The 19,289-nt window shown below is 39.2% G+C and overlaps 1 protein-coding gene across 12 annotated transcripts in view; it reads left to right on the top strand.

Annotated features, from left to right (window-relative positions):
- Positions 1–19,289, top strand: part of mark2b (MAP/microtubule affinity-regulating kinase 2b) — a 64,832-nt gene that overhangs the window by 11,502 nt on the left and 34,041 nt on the right. For all 12 annotated transcript variants that reach the window (XM_047386428.1, XM_047386425.1, XM_047386429.1 and 9 more), the window contains 2 exons: positions 14,486–14,656; positions 17,413–17,466. In XM_047386428.1, the coding sequence (XP_047242384.1) occupies positions 14,486–14,656; positions 17,413–17,466 (225 nt within the window). The remainder of the gene's footprint in view (positions 1–14,485; positions 14,657–17,412; positions 17,467–19,289) is intronic.

Raw genomic sequence — 19,289 nt, forward strand, 5'->3', positions numbered from 1 at the left:
CTTTGTGTTTTTGTCTGTTATGATTAATCTATAAGCAATCTTTTGCTTCGAGTTGCATACACCTTGTTTTCACTCCCAGAAAGCAATAAATTAGGCCTTTAACCTTGACAGACCTGTCACTTGTCAGATGAGATGAAAAGCAAAGCTTACCAGGGATCCTGCTACACACACACACACACACACACACACACACACACACAGAGGGGTTACTCATTATTTCCCCTTACACACAGACACGCTCAGGTAATTATTAATCAGATCAGAGCTTCGTTTTCATCGTCATACGCCTAGAGTTCCTGGGAATCGGAGTTGTACACTACCAGTCCTGTGGAGTTTAGAGCTGTGTTGGGTTGTATCCCGGAGTGCAAGGGTGAAACAGGCCTTTCTGGTTTAGCTGAGCTGTAGGTGCGGCAGCCAACGGTAGAGTATTGATTTGAAAAGCTCGACGTCATGCAGGAGGATAAACAATAGACTTTTCCTCTTGCTTCAGGTGAATCCTGTTGCCTTGTTCAATCAGTCCAACATTAGGTGTCATGTACTATAAATATGCATGTTGTGTTTCCAACTGCAGATTTAGCAATCAAACTGGTTCAGAAGATATTTTGACTCAATAGTTTAAAAAAGAGAATTAATAAAATGACCTTCAAATGACATTTTTTTTTTTTGTAACCAGATAAATCTCAACAGTGAACCAAAATTAAACGCTTAAAGTTGAAAACAGACAAAATTGATACCTATGCAATTCAAGCTTTGACACGTCAACGTAGCCGATAGAAGAAATGTCTATTAGGGTAAAAATGGCAGATAAAAAGCTCTTCATAAAGTAGCCCATAAAGCTTTGCAGTGAGTTGTTGTTACCGAACCCTAAAGCTTGAAAATAGTGTTGTGCTTATGCAGCTCAATTTCCATCTGCATTAATCTATGAGAATGCCTTTGAAAGCACAGCTGATTAGCAGTTTGATTCTGAACTTCACACCTCTGTTGAGTCTTTAAAAATGAGGCAAGATGAGAACATCTTCTCACGGTGACAGTCGCCTCTAGCTGACCTTTAATTTCCTTTCAAAAGCTTTGAAGGAAATTCCTTTTTATTGCTATAGGGTTGATCTCAGACTGAAAAATAAGAAACAAAAAGTCAGATCTTTAAATGGATCGCATTGATTTGATCCAAAAAAGATACAATTTTAAGAAATGAATTGTTTTTGACTATTTCCATGGTGGTGCAAAATACAAAATAAATGTAACTGAAGCTTTGTCTCTCTTCTGTTCTACCATCACACTCATTTAATGTAAACGTATAGTTTGCTTGACTTGGACCTTTAACTAGAAGTGTTTGCTTTGATTACATGGGACTAAGATTTCGATTTTCAATAACAGAGCTACCAGCAGATTTTTAATACTGCTCGTAAACTGAAATTGGGTTGTCACTGGGTCGTTCATCAGAATGAACCAAAAAGAATTGGAAAATCAACCCCCAAATAGTTCAACCTGAGGCTTTTCACACGTCTTTTTCTTGTTTAACCTGTTTCCCAAACGTTAGATCCAGAATAGCAAAATGATGCGAGGGGACCTGATGACACATCCATTCGTTTTTCTAAGCTGCCGCCCAGTGATGGTTACAGAAGCATGTTTACGCCGGTGGCTCATATGTGGCGCTCACACCCAGTTGCATAGCGCTTAGAACAAGGAAGTGCTATGCAGTGTTTCCCAATTATGACAGCAAGAGTGCAAACAGAAGCTGAATTGATTTCTCTCACACACACACACCAAAGGGAGTTGGGGGGGTTATCCACATACGCACTGCATTCACAGCAAATTGAGACTGAGCGTGACACCATCTTGCTAAAGTGAGCGGCCTCTCTCAAAATTACTTTGGGAGTTTGCTACATTGGTATGGCTGTTATAGCTGTACTGTATCAAGGCCTATGGGGGAGATTACCTCCTACTTCCTTCATATATAAGGGGGGTTTATACACACATAAAAAACAGACTTATGTGGTCTTTTCTAACATTAAGTTGCATTTAGTTGTTTCCCAATATGAGTTTCTTTGAACTAATTCAGTGCTGTTACTATGCTACTGCTCGTGTGGAGGTTATTTATTTTAGCTGCATTAGAAGGTAGGTGTACAGGTGTATGTTTATATTGCCTGATTAAGACCTCACTGTGTAAGTAAACAGCTTTTTGTTATTATCTTGACGCCAGTAAGGTCATATTTAAAGTAAGCCAGGGAAGTTTTCTGATCTTAGGTCATATAATTATGCTTTAATCACAGCGTCACATTATCTGCAGAAAAAGGCCTTTTAAAGCAGAATAGGGTGACAAGAGAGAAACCCATGGAAAGTACTGCGTTTTAAAGGGTCAAGTAATGAAGTCAAGGTGTAGGAAGATGTAATGCAATATACTGCACTCTACTGTCGCATGTAGATAGGAATATACTGAATTAAATAAACTACATGGCTCTGTCATGGAGGGAAATAAGTTGCAGCTCTCCCAAAAACCCCTTTTTCCGGCAAAGGGGGACCTTTGCCGGAAAAGTGTTTACTCTATATATATATATATATATATATATATATATATATATACACATATATATATATATATATATGGAAGTGCATGTCTGGTTTTATGGGCATTGGTAAAAATGCTCTCTTTGTGTTTAATAAGTGTGTTTTTTGAAAGTACTAATGTGATTAAAACAAATAATAATGGAAAAGCTGATTCTTATTTATTTATATTTCATACCTTGAAGGTTTTAACTGTGTTTGGACTCCAAAATACAATATTAGGCCGTTAAGGTACTTTTTTTAACAGCATTATGATAAAGCTAGAACAGGTGCTATTGGAAACATAAACTAGATTGTCAACAACAAAAAGTTTAATTATGCATTGTCATTTTCTTTTGTAGAGCAAATGTTTGTGTAAAAGAGTCACATTTACAGGCCTGTTGGAAGACGTTTGTGCAAACACATGAATTTCAATATTGCTTTTATATAATATTTTATAATATTGCTTATATAGGTTGGGCCTGTATAAACAAAATCCAAATAATGCCTAATTACATTGACAACAGTCAACAAGGTGTCCTCAACAGTTTGACCTACTTAACAACTGATGTTTTTGAGGTTCTTGACTTGTTCCTCTTATTCCATCAGCAGCTGTGGAAAAACAACAACAAAATGCATCTATGCAAATTTTGACAATTCATTTCAGTTTTATTACCCCTCTATGGTGTGATGGTTCAGAAGAAATGTCAAACAGTGGCTGTAGCGTTACACATTAACTAGTCTATGGTTTTCATTTCAATTAGTGGCTCTAATGGGTGGCTTCAGTTCATGTCAAATTTGGTCACATAAAGCAAAAAACGACATTGAAGAAGACGGCTTGGAAAACCTGCGCATTTTGCTTAGACGTTTCGAATATTTCTGTTTGAAGACTGAACTCTTGCATTAGAGCAGCAGTCTGCAAAATTCTTTTGATGAGAAAGTGGGGTAACAATTGAACAGTGACACAAATCAACATGCATATAAGCCGACGTGTGTGTGTGTGTGTGTGTGTGTGTGTGTGTGTGTGTGTGTAGAGCATACATACAAAGCTGCACGATGCAGCAGCTTTTTCCATGTTATCTGGGTATCTGAGGCTGTTCCATGTTGGTGGTAGCTCTGGAGAGCTTTTAGAGAAGTGCTTCATTACGCTTGTCAGGTTGAATAAAATGAACTTGTACTGGCAGCTTTATGCCTGATTGTATGGACTGTATGAAGGCAGCTCCCAGGAAGGATACTTTGTAGCCACGTGTAGCTGGTGTTACAGAAGTCCCTTTTTATCTCAGATTTTGGCTAAAGTGCCACTTTTTGTTTTTGCTTCCCCCTGTTTTGGGCTTTTAATTAGGACTTCTTATCTTTTAGCCAAAACTCATTCAGTTTTGACTGAGGATCTGAGGAAATTCAGTGACGGCTCTGTAGGAAAGAAGTTCCTTTAAATAGTGCTGGCCGGATGGAGGGTTTAATTACTGGAAGGCTTATCATTGCTGGTGTGTTGGGATTTCTGAGCCTGCTAGTGGGAAATAAAACGACCCAGTTTTCACTTATGTTTTGTCATTAAACACTATCTTAATTTGGCAGTTTTTTTTTTTTTTTTTTTGTAAGGAGTTTTCAAAGAAATATACATTTAACTTGGCTTTTAAAATATCTTATAAACCCTGGCATTGTTAATTGAATTTATAATTCAGCATAAACCGGTTGAGATGATGATAAAATAACTGTTTAGGTATTGTCACTTGTGGTTTGTAGCTTATTACTCTAAAACGTCATGTTTTGGGATTTAACTGGGATGCTTCAGATGAGAAACATTACCTAAGTTTAAATCTAAAAATTGAACTTGGCAGTAAATTTGAAACGAGTCTTCATAATTTTTTTGGGTATTAGTGTGTGTGTGTTAAGGATTATATTAATCTGAAAGTAAAGATCAGAGATGATCCGATCCAGAGTATTTGCTCAGGCTCCAAATCATGGTGTTTTTAGAAGTATCTATAAGTGTCCCTGACTAAACTTCACCACCAATACGTGTTGTTAGTTTTTCTGACTGTGATTTTTTTCGTTCTCAGCCGCACCCTCAGCAAGACGTCCTGCTGCGGTTTGTGTCTCGAAATTTTACAAATTACAGCCTATTTTCTTGTGCATGGCTCAAAAAACGGTACTGTAGGCTGTGCACAATACTTTGTCAACCTAATGAATTTGGGTTTTCCCTAACAACCTTAGCGGTTTTTACTTTTTACAAAGAAAGAAAGGCTTTATTAGCAGCTGCAGCTTCCTGTCTGTAGCATATGACCTGCAAACAGCTGCCAGTCAAACAAAGAGCTGTGCAGACGGTAGCTGAAAACTAGTCATTTAGTTTTATGACTATTAAAGCAAAGCGCTAAGGTAGCACCAACACATGTTTTCAAACTAAGTACAAGGACCCACGCTTTAGTACTTGCTGATACGGAGTACCGACATGAGTACCGATGAATACCAATACAGTTCTTGAATTAATTCATTGAAAATGTTTTATTTTCCATCCCATTTTACTGACACTACAATTTTTGTGTATTTTACATATATAGAATTACACATTTAATGTAGCAAATTATTAAATGTTAACATCATCTTTTCTTTCTGACCAGCCTTACCATACCTGCCATTTACATACTGCCCTTAAATTTAACTCGCCCTTGATTGGCTTGTGTGCGAACCCCGAAACTCTTTTGAATGCAGGATGATGCTCCACACAGTAAAATCTTCATCCGGCCACAGTGGAAATGACGAGGAACGGTGGGCTAACACTTCTTGTCCAAGTATAAAAGCAAAGGGCCAAAACACCAAGGAACAGGAGGTGGATGTGCCTCGTCACAAAGTCGTGTAGTTTGGGCAACGTTGTGTCAGTGATGTGATGGCTGCTAGGGATCTCATCACATCGCTCCTTCTCTACCATTCAACACTTAAGATAGGGAAGAACATCACATTGCATTTAAATGCTGTCGGTTCTTCTTCATCTTTGTATCGTCTCTGTTTTATTCTGTGTTACTACCGCTTACTGGGCTGGACTATGCATCTTCAGACTGATATCTACTACTAGAAAAATGCAGCTCCTGTCACACTGATATCAGGTCTGGTAGTATCCGAACACTTTTGTTAAATACAAGTATGAGTACCCTCACATCTCACAGATACCCAATGCTGGTATCGTTGCATCCCTAAAGCGGACTTTACAAAGCAGAAGACCAACTTCTACTGTAAATGTTGCCTGCATTGAAATTTGTCACCAGCCCAGTTATAAACAAACCATATCAAACCAGAGAGTAAGCACTTTAGTATTGGCCTAGTCCTTCAGCAAAGTGCTCCACAAGAAAACTTCATCAGCAGGATCAAGACACGGGTTTATTGAAGGTTGTAGCTTAATGTCTCAGATATCTCTAACAAAATACTGTCCTGTGAAAATATCCGTTACAGTCCAGAAAAACTGGAAAGCATCTAGGAGAAAAGATCTTGATCTGGACATTCCTTATGAAAGTGCTTTATAGTCTTGTTGTCCAGGTTGCCCCTGAGCAGCTACAAGACAGTGGTAGTTTAAAGCCGCTGTGGAGTTTGTGGTTATCTCAAGCTGACCAACTTCTGTTTTATCAGTCATTATTTAGAGCACATATGTCAAACTCCAGTCCTCGAGGGCTGGTCTCCTGCAACTTTTAGATGTGGCTCTGCTTCAACACACCTGAATCGAGTAATTGGGTCATTAGCAGGACCCCGCCAGAACCTGGCTGCATACTGAGGAGGTAAATTAACCATTTTATTCAGGTGTCTTGTACCAAGGACTAAAAATTGCAGAACACTGGCGCTCAAGGGCTGGAGTTTTGACACTCCTGATTTAGACTATATACACTTTCTAATCCCCTCTGGTTTGCATCACATTTACTAGCCTGCTATACGGGAGGGGCAGGTTGTGTTTTTTGAAATGTTTCAAATAATAAGCTCAGTGAGCACAGATGTGCTGACTCTGAGCTTTGCAGCATCACAAAGCTATTATTATTTCATGCTCATTTTACTTCTCTTGCATATTGCATCTAGTAGGTTATGTAACCAGGCTTACTGAAATGTTTCAAAAAGCACAGCAGTAAATGTGACTCATTGCATATGTAGACAAATATGCTGTATAATAAATATACTGTATATTTGGTAGTATAATTCAGGTCAATGAATACTTTGATTCTATAGTGGTTAATTTGGTTCATTTTTAGGTAATTGTTTGAAAGATGGGGAATGGTGGTTAAATTGTTAACGCTGGGTTGAGTTGCATTTGCAGAAGCAGTTTGAATAAACAGCTTTTAATTGTAGCTGATTAGCTTCATTGGTTTGTGAAGTTGGAAAAGAAGTTTCCATATTTAAATGGGTAATGTTTATGTAGTAACAGCCAAAGTAAAAATTAAAGTACATACCACTGATCTTTTTATTACAAATGATAAGAGATTTGTCTTTCTAAATCTGAGGAGCTCTGGATTTCATTTTGTTTTTTACTGATTGAAAGCAAACAATACAGCATAATGATGACCTATAGTCTCAGTCAGTCAGTCATTTTCTACCGCTTATTCCATAGTGGGTTGCGGGGGAGCTGGTGCCTATCTCCAGCAGTCTATGGGCGAGAGGCAGGGTACACCCTGGACAGGTCACCAGTCCATCGCAGGGCAACACACAAACAACCATGCACACACTCATTTATACACCTACGGGCAATTTAGAGTTACCAATTAACCTAACAGGCATGTCTTTGGACTGTGGGAGGAACCCGGAGTACCCAGTGAGAACCCACACATACACAGGGAGAACATGCAAACTCCATGCAGAAAGACCCCCAGCTGGGAGTTGAACCCAGGACCTTCTTGTTGCAAGGCAACTGTGCTACCAAATGCACCAACATGCAGCCCTAGTAAAATAATATTTAAGGAAATATTATTTTGAATAAGAACCAAACCTTTCTGGATAAATCGGTCTTAATGGTGGTTAATTAGTCATCACGTTTAGTAAAATAATATTTAGGGAAATATTATTTCCTAGATTGGAAACGAACAACCTATAGTCTCTTTTGAATTTATTTTTGCTGATATAATGGATGTCTCTTGCTGGTAAAATAAGTGTAGCACACCGTTGAACTGCTCGGTGTAAAACTCCATCTGTTTTCATCAGTGTGAATTTGCTTCAAAGTCAGGTAAGCAAAGGTCAGTGATAAAGAGACCAGAGTCAAAACATAACAAGTACCAGCTTGGATTTTCTTGACTGCCTTGTACGTGTGTGCATTTTGATCTAGTGCAAATGCTTGGTTTCAGCTAAGAACTCCTCGTTGGTAATTGTACTGAATCGGTGTGTGTGTATGTGGAGGGTGTTTTAAATTGTTGAGCAGGATCTAAACACAAGACTAATGGTGTCTCCACACGGTACACAATGGACATAAAAGGGCTGCACCCTGTGCAACGTGCTTCCAATACAGTAGCTGAGGTTTTCAGGTTTAAAGCAAAGGGCTTTGCTCTGTTGCACTCTAAGTAGGAGTCATTAAGCAAATATCAGAAATCTGTGACAAAAAGGGGAACAAAGACTTTGACCAATGTGTGAAGCAGGTTTTGTAGCTGCACGTCTTGGGTCCTTATTTACTTGTGTGCAGTATCAGAGAGCTGATAGAGCTTTACTTAGGAGAAGCCTTGCCGGCGTTAATCAGAACTCCTTTGACATTGTCCAAAATCCAAAAACTGAAATGTTAAAAACCTTTTAGGTGTCATGGTAAGTTTTTTTCAGCTTATCGTATTGTTTATTTGTTCCAGGAAGAGCAAGTGGTTATGGGAAGATTTCAAGAGAAAAATTGGAACAGGTTCGACCTCCTTTTCGTCATCAGAACTATTCTAATTCTTTATTTTATACATTTAATAAGCTGTCAGAACACTCCCAAGAGATGTTGGGTCTTTATTGACCTGATGACTTTAAAATGTTGCTGCAGATTTGTCAACTGAACATTCACGAAATGAATCTCCTGTTCCACTACAACCCAAAGGGGCATCTGTTCCGTTGAGATCTGTTGACTGTGGAAGCCATTGGAGCACAGTGACCTCAGTCATGTTCAAGAAACCTGTTCTAGATTATTTGAGCTTTGGGATGTGGAAGTTGTCTTTAGATGGGTATATTGTGGACGTGAAGGGACAGGCATGGTCAGCAACAATACTCGGGTAGGCTTTAGCTTTTATATCAATCCTAAAGTCCCCAAAGCGGGCCAAGAAACCATTACAGTCTGAACGTTTGATATGAGGCAGGATAGTCCATGATTTCAAGTTTAGGTCAAATTATTTCTCTACCACTATGGTCTTTTGCTGTTAAAGCCCATCTGCTTGAAAGGTTTGCCTTGTTGTGTGTTGAGAGATGGTATTTCACATACCTTGGTTGAATGAAATGGTTGTGCGAGAGATTGTTGTGCATGGAAAATCCAAGCGGATCAGTTGTTTGTGAAATACTCAGACCATCCTGTCTAGCTCTGACAACCCTACCCCGTTCAAAATGACTGAAATCCCCTTTCTTTAGTAAGTCTTCTTCACCACTCCTGGAGGCCTAAATGCATTGAGTTGCTGCCATGTGTTTGTATTAACAATTGTGTACATAGTAAAGTGGCCAATGAGCATAGCTGAGAGTAGTGGTTAATGTCATTAATAGCCCACTAAACAATGAATTTAGTATATGTTCACTCAATAAACTGTCATCTGAAGGGAGAGATGGGGACACAAGTCACATCTGAGACTCTAAACTTGAACTCGACGTTTCAGACTCCAGTTTTTGTTGAACAGTCCTTGTTTGATTCAATCAGGTTGCTAAACTGCTTCTCCTATAGACAAAGACCGTTCAGATCCTTCAAAATAAAAGCCCTGCCTCTTGTCATCTCCAAGTTACAGCTTTCCAGTTTCCTGCTTGTTTTCGTTTGTATTGCTAGCAACTCTAGCAGCAGTCTTACAACAATAGCAATGATAAACACAGTTCTAGGCTGTATTTCGTGCATATAAAAAACATCTCATCTTACTTACACTAAAAAGTAGTACATGTATAACTGACTAAATGTTGTATTCGTAATAAAGAACTGATAAAAACAGTCAAAGTAAGAAAGTTTTACTACTATTGATGTGAGTAGCAACCATCTTGAATACGGAAGTCGGGTATGGTCATGTTGCCTCGACTTTCTGACTTGTCATTCCAACTTTTGGGGGCGTTGAAGTTGAAATGTCCTACTCGAAGGTCGGAAATTGCGACTTCCAGTACAAATGGAACGCACCATTGGATTCATTGAGAATTTGAACCTTTATTTCCCATTTTTTCCTTTAAACATAAATGCATATTTATACTTCTGAAGGTAAACATTCTATCTTAATTGCAAGATAATTCACTATAGTCTCTATGCACAGCATGCACACAGCAATATAGGATTTAAATTAGTCGCACCATTGTAGATTTATAGGCACACAAGATGGCATGCAACTGTTGAGAATTGTAATTTCTGTCATTAGACATGAGTTTTGACTTGGGGGACTTCTGAGCACCTCGTTCTCAAAGTCTTTAAATGTCAAATCAAACATCCACCACAAAATTTCTTATTTCCTGCATGTTTTTATACAGGTTTACTGCTTGTGAGTTAAACTTAACATCAGAGTAATAAGAGAACTAAACAATGATGTCACTTATTGTCCTCCAACACATCTATAATTATAACCGAGAGGAGAGGTAGCTATCTGCTCCCCATGTGTTTGTATCCCTGCCTGTGTGTTAGTAAGGAGGGTTGGCTCAGTCTGCAGCTGCCCAAAAATGAAGGAAGAATCAGAAGGCAAAAATAGTTCAACATGAAAGAGGATAGGAGAGCAGGAAGACTAAAGAGCAGTTTATAGTATCGCATATATAGTTTGCAAGACACTCTGTCCAATCATGCCAGAAATCTAAAAGCCCTATAGCTGTCAGGGTTTAACATTCATAAAGGCAGAGCAAAAAGCCAAACGTAACGGAGACGAGGGAGATGTGATCTTGAAAAATTGAAGGATTTGTTACAGAGAGGCAGTTTTACACTTCATTGTTCACATTAAAATTGCCACTAGTGTGGTAAAAGTCTACAATTAAAATCTTGACATTCACTTAAGTTAGCCTTTTTATAGCTGAAGTAATTTGGTTGACTAGACCCTTGAGAAAAGTAAATTTTCTACAGCAGTGTCTGTATTCATGCAACTGGCAACATGTCTGGAAGTTGTGTGAGTGTGCCTTGTTGCAGTCATACTTGTAAACAACTGTTATTTCTCTCACCATTTAGTGTTCTACCAGGCTCTGAACATCTCCTAATAAACAGGCTGAAGTTTCTATTTGTGCAATTCTGAAAAATCAGTATAGCCATAAGTGAATTGTTTTGCCACAGGTTAGGCATGAACCCTGAGGAGATTTTCCTAAGCCCATTTTCCACCGAAACCCCCAGGATTTAAATACCTGGGATTTTCTTTTACCTGGGTAAAAGAAATCCTGGATGATATGTGTGCTTTCTGTTTGCATTGCTTTGAAACACAGCAGAAAATGTTTTTAAATCAACCTAATAACACATGGGAACGTTGTGAAGAAACCTGCAGCAACTACCTGCAGGTGGTAGTAATAAATTTGTTTTTGGCTGCAATTTCGGCATACACCCTATCATTCCAGGTCGCCGACTCAAAGTCCTGCTGTAGAGATTCAGCAGAAAAAACATTCAAAAGAGCCTGAACCTCATTGTCCGTCCCCCTGTTGTATGTCCTCTTCTATGTCCATTGTCACTCACAAAAAGTACACTTAAATACGAAGTACAAAACAACAAAAGCAGGTCTTAAATATGGCGAGTGGGCGGAAGTCAGATTACGGCAAGAAAGAGTCCGCCAATCATCTTTGCTCAGCACATAACCCTGCCCCTTAACAATCTTGGGGTGATCTGAAGTGTTACCTCTATACCAGGACCTTTTTTCTAGGAAAATGTAAACCTGGGAAGTTGAAATTCCCGGTTAATGGCTGAAAGCGCCTGCATTGGAATAGGGCTATAGTATTATAACATGGTGTAAAAAATACCAGTTTCACAGTGTTTACACCAAGTTTTTAAACCAAAATGTTATCAAAAATAGTAAAACGTATTGTTACAGTTATAGTGTTACCTAGATTTGTTTATTTTTATGTTAACATAAAGACTTGAAAAATTGAAGAATATTAACACCTGCTGAATGTAGTTGTAGTATTTAAGTGCATAGGGTGCAGAATAGTTTAGCCTTTTGCCATTTGGTTCTTTATAGATTGTAATGAGCAGATTTAAACTTGTAATTAGTCGAGCTATCTGCTGCAGTTGGCTGCTTTTTATATGCTGGCCATAGCCTGCTAACTGCAGTTTTAAAACGGTCTTTCTGTAGGAAGAGTTATGGTAGTTCCCACACTATGCCTGTGTGTCTCTTCACAACCAAAGATATTTCAAAACAGGTGCATTTTTAGTTTCTTTTTTTTTTTGTAAAGCAATGAAAAAACGCATTAGCCTCTTTGCAGCCCATTGAAAAGAAGTGGATGGAAACAGGTTGGGGAGGGGCAGTACTGTGTTTTTTATTACGTCTTTTTGAAACAAAGGTTCTCACAAGGTTTCCTATTACTTTCAGGTTAGTTCACAGCTTCTCCTCTGCCTCCTGCAGCACTTTGCTGCCATGTGGGAGCACTTTAAAAGTTTGCATGTTAGGCTGTTGTCCCTCATTTAGCGTTGGCATGCAGTATTGACATCTTTTCCATTTAGCTTTCCCATCAAGGCTTGACAGTATTTAACAGGGCATCAAAGTAGATCAAAAATTATGGCTCATCATTTTGAAAATGTTTAATCTACACTAATATTTTGTCTAGAGTATAAAATGACCTGCTTATGGGGTTTGAGTCAGCAGTACTTGAGAAAAATCAATGCATAGTGGACCTGGTCACAAATACTTAGATTCCAGAAACATGAGGGCAGCAGCCGATCTTTACATTGACTTTGAGTGCTCCGTTTGCATCTTATTGTCTTTAATGGTTCTTATATAGGACAGTTGGTCTGCGTCCCTCTCCCACAGAGTCCCAAAATAAAAATCTTTGGCTTCATCCCTCCCACAAGGCCACATAAGAGCCTCTTGCCTTCCCTTAACGGTCATTTGTTTTAAATCCTTGTTCCCCTGCTTTTGTTAATGCTTAATCTGGCCTATTACATTTTATTCATGTCTGCACTGTCAGGATGAGGAAGGTTGTGGGGGAGGTTGAGATGCAGACATTAGATTATACCATCTGGGGCTAAGAACCCCACACTAAGCTGGTGGAGTTTTCATGAAGGTTCTTGTTTCCCATGACTGGACGACAGGGGTATAAAAAATATGAAGTCTAGGTAATTTGCAGCTTTAATTAATTTTTTTATGAGTAGTTGGAGTTGGAAATAAATAATGAGTTTCTTTACATCACTATGATGGTGTGGATGTCATTGCGTCATCTTTGCTGTTGGTAGCAAACCTCAGAGAGGTGTGTGTACTTTCTGCCTGTGTGTACGGCAACACACAACAGCCTTACTGTATAACACTTTATTCTAGGTTCTGTGCGCTCTCACTGTTTGTTTCATTGCCTGGGTGTGAGTGTTTGTGTCTCGTCACCCTGGAGCCAGTCGTCCTCTCCTCTGACCCTGATCCTCATCACCTGTCCGCTCAGATCACACACATGGAAATACATTGACACACACACACACACACACACACACAATTGCTGTGACCCTTTCCTGGAGTTGAAACCCAATCACAGTTGCCAGCCATGCAAAACCTGCCAGCACAGCAAGGTTCTGTTTTCTTTTTCCAGCGTGGGTTGGAGATGAAGGGCCTACTGTCTACAGCAGAATCAACTACAGTAATTTTAGTTTATAATGTCTTTACAGAACGTTTTAAAGTATGTTGACGTTTCCTAAAGTAAGAACCAAACTACCCCGAGGATGTAAATTCATTGCTTTCGAATAAATCACACTGATTAGACAAAAAAAGAAGTAAATAAAAATTGGTAGAGGAAAATATTTGTTTTATATTTGGCTTAATTTTAGGCGAAATCTGAATCTTTTGTCAGCAGACAATCATGGACTGGGATGTAAGAAGGATAAAACAAAAAGGTGGGCTTCATACTAGCAGGGAACATGATTTAATTTTAACTCCCTTTAGACGAAAGTTCAGAGCAAACTTTGTCTTTAGAGCTTCCACATCAAACCTCTAATCATGCTGCAGTTTCATGCCAAATATACTGTACATACATGTTACGGTATCTGGCAAACTACATGGCTTAATTATTCATAATATTGAGATCTACAGAACTACAGGTGGTGACTAGACTTTCAGACTTGTAACTGAGTCGCAAGGCTTCAGACTCGACCCAGACCTGCCCTCTAAAGACTGAGGTTTTTGTCTCGCGTCTTGTAAGCAGTCTTTATCCAATGTAACCAGGGAAAAGTAAGCGGGTCAGTAGACAGACACCCAGATTTTCTATGAGAAGATGTGTGACTGTGGACTTGTTTATAACAATCTCTTAGCTGTAGCGTCATGATAATGGCCACACAGATGTCTCATACTGAATTATTTATTACACTAAAGATGTCCTTTAAAAATCCTGTTATATTTGTTCCTAAAGGTTAAAAAATGTCCCAAAATCTGCAGTCCTTCATAGTTCACTATATTGACATTATTCTGCCCCATGTTAGTCCCAGGTAACATTAGCATCTGGGTCTAAAGGAGATCCGCCCTTGTGGGACACATCTCATATATCAAACCTTTGTTTTTGATATTTGGAAAACAAGGAGCACTAAGTGCAAACCTGCAAAGAACGAGAAGGCAGTTTGGAGTGTTGGCCTTCATGTCTTTTTAGTTATACAGCCCATCACACTACCTCACACTCACACATCTGTCTGTTTCTGCAGGAGCAGAAGTCTTCATCCGGTCGATACAGCATGTCGCGATGTCCGAACTCGGGGTCCACGGCCCCGTCAGACGATCAGCCGCACATCGGTAACTATCGGTTACTGAAAACCATCGGCAAAGGCAACTTCGCCAAGGTCAAACTGGCACGACATGTCCTCACTGGAAAAGAGGTGGGCATAAACACACACAGACATAATGCTTTATTCAGATCATGTGGTTTTAGGTTTCTTTTCACATTCTTAAGCTCGTTTATTGTTGCCGTGGGGAAATACCTAACTGTTGACATCAGACATTTTCTTCCAAGGTGGCAAGTATTTCCATCTATACCTGATGTGAGGTAGTTGAGGTTTGTCAAGTGTTTTTTTTCTTTTTACAGATTAGATTGAACCTTTGTCCAAACGATATGGACATGAAAAGCTGTTGTGTTTGGCCACTGCGAGCAAGTATTGTTGAGGATCAGGTTCCAGTTTTATGTCATGGTTGGCACCGAACTTGTTTATGCTGATATATCACGAGGAAGAGGGCAGTAAGATGGTCAGCCTTACCATTACTACCAGGACTTTTTGCTTGCGTGTAAATATGAAGGTTCTTCTTGATCAGTTGGAAGAAGGCATTTGTCAGATGGTGTTACTTGCACCAGTGTCATTAGCCCTTTTGGATGAAAATGTTTCCACACCTCTAGTGGTTTTGCAGCAAAATATATGAACCTTTCTTTTTGTTGAGAGTATAATTTTATATGCCAATGCAGTCAAAGTTACCTTACCTTTCATACCTTAATGTAGGGCTGCAAAGATTAATCGATATTATCACCGTCAACCACAATAAGAAACTGTTGAGGCAAAATTTTATTGTTGACCAGTCCCGTAGAACCAGGTGAAAATGTTGTGCAATGCACAGCAGGTAGTTGTGGGAACAGAACCGTTTCCGCTGTCTGTCAGCAAGCTGAATGCAGGCTGTACAGCTAGAGGCCTCCTTTAGTAGCAGCTCTGGTACAATGCATCAGCCTCCAGCACCAGCTGCATTTTCTCCTCTGTTTGCTTTGTTTACTCAGCTTTTTAATGTCACTGTTGATGGTACTTACTATTGTTGGTTTCTAATTGGATACCCTCTGTTTTTATTGACACTAGACTAGTGGGACTCAAACTTTTTAGAGCAAGTAACACCTCGATAAAAAAACAAGTTTTACAAGTACTACCACATTTTAAAACTGATTTTAACAGGGTTTTTCAGTCTGTATTAAGCACTGCTTGCTTTGTTAAATGATGTGTTTAGGTTTTATTTTTACACAGACATTGAAAAGGTTTTTAGATGCAAAATAAAGCACTAAAGACATATTTGTGCTTTTTATTATTATTATTATTATTATTCCATAAACAGAATAAAAGTTCCACAGATCACAAGTTGTGCTTTAAAAATTCAGTGAAGAATAATCCAATTTAAGTTTGGCTCTTCTTCATTATTTTAGATTTGGAGTTAGAACTCAAAGTAATATTAATAACCTTTTATTTTATAAGTCATTATTTTACATATCTGGGTAATTCATATGATAATGCAGCTGCTGGTTAAAAAGATCCTGGGTTTGAGAAAATCTGCAGAAAGCAGGGATGAATGAAATTAGCTGTTGACTGCTTGACTGATCAGGGAAAAATATTGACATTAAATTAATCGACTAAAATAATCAGTAGTTGCAGTCCTACCTATAACACACTTCCTTTGCATAGTCTGTTGTTTGTTATCGATTTCTGTCTTGATTGCTTTGGATGAACATTTTAAATTTCTTGTAAAGGACATTGTTATTGTATGTAAACCTGATGACTTCTTGTTCTTTTAGTACAATTTTAGCTACGAGATATTTTATCTCCCCAAACTGTAAAAATAAAAAACAGACCACAAGGCTTAGAGGTTTTATCAGATAAAATGGTTAAAATAGGAGTTGATTCTCAATGTTTGGCAGCGTTCTAAATGGTTAAACTGGATTCCTGGTTGCTAGGGATACAGAAAGGCTCACATATTTGATACAGAGCAAGTTTGATCTGATCTAAAGCTTTGCACGGCTTTGGAGAGAAAGCACATCGACTGCAGCAGATTGTATCAGCCACTGTGAGGCTGAAAAGAAAAGCCTGAATGTTTCCGGTTCCCTCTGAATCACAGTTGTGATGTAAGCTGGCCACCTGTCCCTTTAAGGGGTAAAACCTGAGCCCATGTTGGACTTTGCTCCAATGCCCAGTCGAGTCTGCTGTTGATTTCGTTTTATTTTTTGCATGTGGGAGAAAGAGTGCAGAGGGCGAGCTCTGTTAATATGTTAAGACAGCCCAGTGCCTGACATCCTGATAACACACCACGTGACCTGCTGGCACACACAGAAAACAAGGGAGTCAGACAGGCACAACCAGAAAGAGGACTGAAGGGAGGACGCTAGTTGACAGAAATATCAGAGAGAAGTAGACCTCCCTGTTCTGTTTCCTTCTGAAGAGATGATTCTTTGTTGCCCTGCCTTTGTACTTTGTTCTTTTGTTCTTGTTCAGCTCTCATTTGAAATCCCTCCCATTCCTCAATTTTGTTTAGTTTTCTTCTCCTCCTCTTTGATTCCTTTTTATATCTTTGTCTCCTTCACTGTTCACCACTGGAGGATTATAAACTATAGACCTGATTACTGGTTAGAGCCAAAACCATCCCCATGAGTGTGTGTGTGTGTTTCTCTGTATTTTGTCTTATTACGCAACTGTGATCGGGCTGTGATTGTGTGCTAATACTGCAGGACTGTACCGTTCCAGCGATATGTGTCTAAAAAGATAACAGTGTGAGTCTATTTTGTGTGCTCTGCTGTCACAGGCTGGGGGTTCTGAGTGAGATTCAACAGCTCTTCAAGTGTAATAAATGAAAAAAGGCGAGATGATCAGCTCACACGTTCTTGTTTTGCTTCCAGGTGGCTGTAAAGATCATAGATAAGACTCAGCTCAACTCCTCCAGTTTGCAAAAGGTGGGTCTCCTAAACTCCCTAACACACACACACACACACACACACACACACAGGGAAAAGCAAACTCCCTCTTTTCCCTTTTTCTCAGAAGTCTCTCTTCCTGCCCCACATGTCCTCCTTTCTCCCTCTCTCAGAGCTTCTCAAGATGTCTGAAGTGGTCCAGTTTTCAGAGAGAGTTTTAATTACAGGAAACAAGCTGCAATTACTTCCTTTTGATCGTGGCAGGGTGGGGTCTGTCCACTTGAACAGACACGGCCCAGCCGTGTACGCTCTCTCTCTCTCTCACACACACACACACACACACACCAAGCGCTCGTCTACATCTCTATCCACCAACGCAAGCCATAAAATAGACACTTGTATCCAAATACAGACACCAAGCACAAAATGTAGAGGCAGCACAGTGACGGAGATAAGGTAAATCATTTACAGTAAGTCACATGGCTCTTGCAGTGAAGGCAAAGATGAAGTTCTGCGTACAAATATCAGAACTGAAAGAAAAGGTCCGATATTATACTGGATAACATTTCTAAGGGCTGCTATCTTTATCTGCTAATGCGAGAAATGAAAGTGGTAATGACAAGACTAAGGAACTGGTGCCCTGTAGCAATTTCTTTAAGTTAAAACTGATGTTTTAACTTAAATATTTTAATCTTTATGTATTTTCTCTACTTATTCAACATCCTAACATTAAACAAAGGCCCATCTAATCTATGTGTTTCTCAAACTGGGTTGATGTGCCTTATTAAGAAGTCAGACACCTCACTCTCTCTGCACAATAAGTGGCTTTCAAACCTGTTCACACCCCTCGACCTTTTAACATTTAATGCTACAACCACAAACCTCGGTGTGTTTAAAGGGGATTTTATGTGATGGATCAGCACAAAGTAGAGCATAATTGTGAAGAGGAAAGACACATGAATATGGTGTGATCCGAACCATTGCATCATAGCTCTGGCTTTATGTTTATGGTCTTTGTCCCACTGGAAGGTGAACCTCTACCCTACCCAAGTCACCCTCTATCAGGTATTCTCCCAGAGTTGCCTTATATTTTAGCTCTGTAATTTTCGCTCTCTCCGTTCAAGCTTCCCTCTTCTTGCTCAAGAAAAGCATTCCCTTATTATGATACTGCCACCCCCACGTTTCACTGTCGGCATAGTATATTCAAGAAGCTCCTGTAATGTACCAAAATGTGAAAAAAAATTCAAGCGGTCTTAATACTTTTGCAAGGCAGTGTTTAAAAAAGTGCTTCTAACTTTACAGCTTCAGTTTTGGAGTTTGATTTTAGAGTATGATGCATAATCATTGAATGCATATCAACAGAGCAGAGAGCGTTATTGACTGCAAAAGATGTCTATATAACACACATTTTCACTTCTATTCATACCTTGGCACCTAATTATCGCCCAATTTAATTAGAGTACAGTTGTATCACTGTATCACTGGTGAAGGTGTGAAAGAGCACAGAACAGAAATGATCCTGTCATTCTAATTAGCAGACAGATTACTATGAAACAGGGGTAGATGACCGTGATGTCACTCTCCTCCTGAGTTGGCATTGGTTATATCCAAGGTTTATAACATTTCAGTTTTGGGCCTGTGGGCATCAATTCCTCAGATCCGCGTGGGGAAAATGGTAGCCAACAACTTTCAGTCAGCTCAGAAGACCAGAAGAAGACCTCAAGACCTAGAGATTGAAATCCAGGATGAACAGCAGACGTTCTCAAGATGCCTCAACTCTGATGAACTCTGTTTATATTGATTCTTAACGTAAATGTTGTGTTTTCTAATAAAAAAAACTGAAACCTTTAAAGTTTTTCTTT

Source organism: Girardinichthys multiradiatus, chromosome 14 (assembly GCF_021462225.1).
Source record: "Girardinichthys multiradiatus isolate DD_20200921_A chromosome 14, DD_fGirMul_XY1, whole genome shotgun sequence".
Taxonomy (NCBI): domain Eukaryota; kingdom Metazoa; phylum Chordata; class Actinopteri; order Cyprinodontiformes; family Goodeidae; genus Girardinichthys; species Girardinichthys multiradiatus.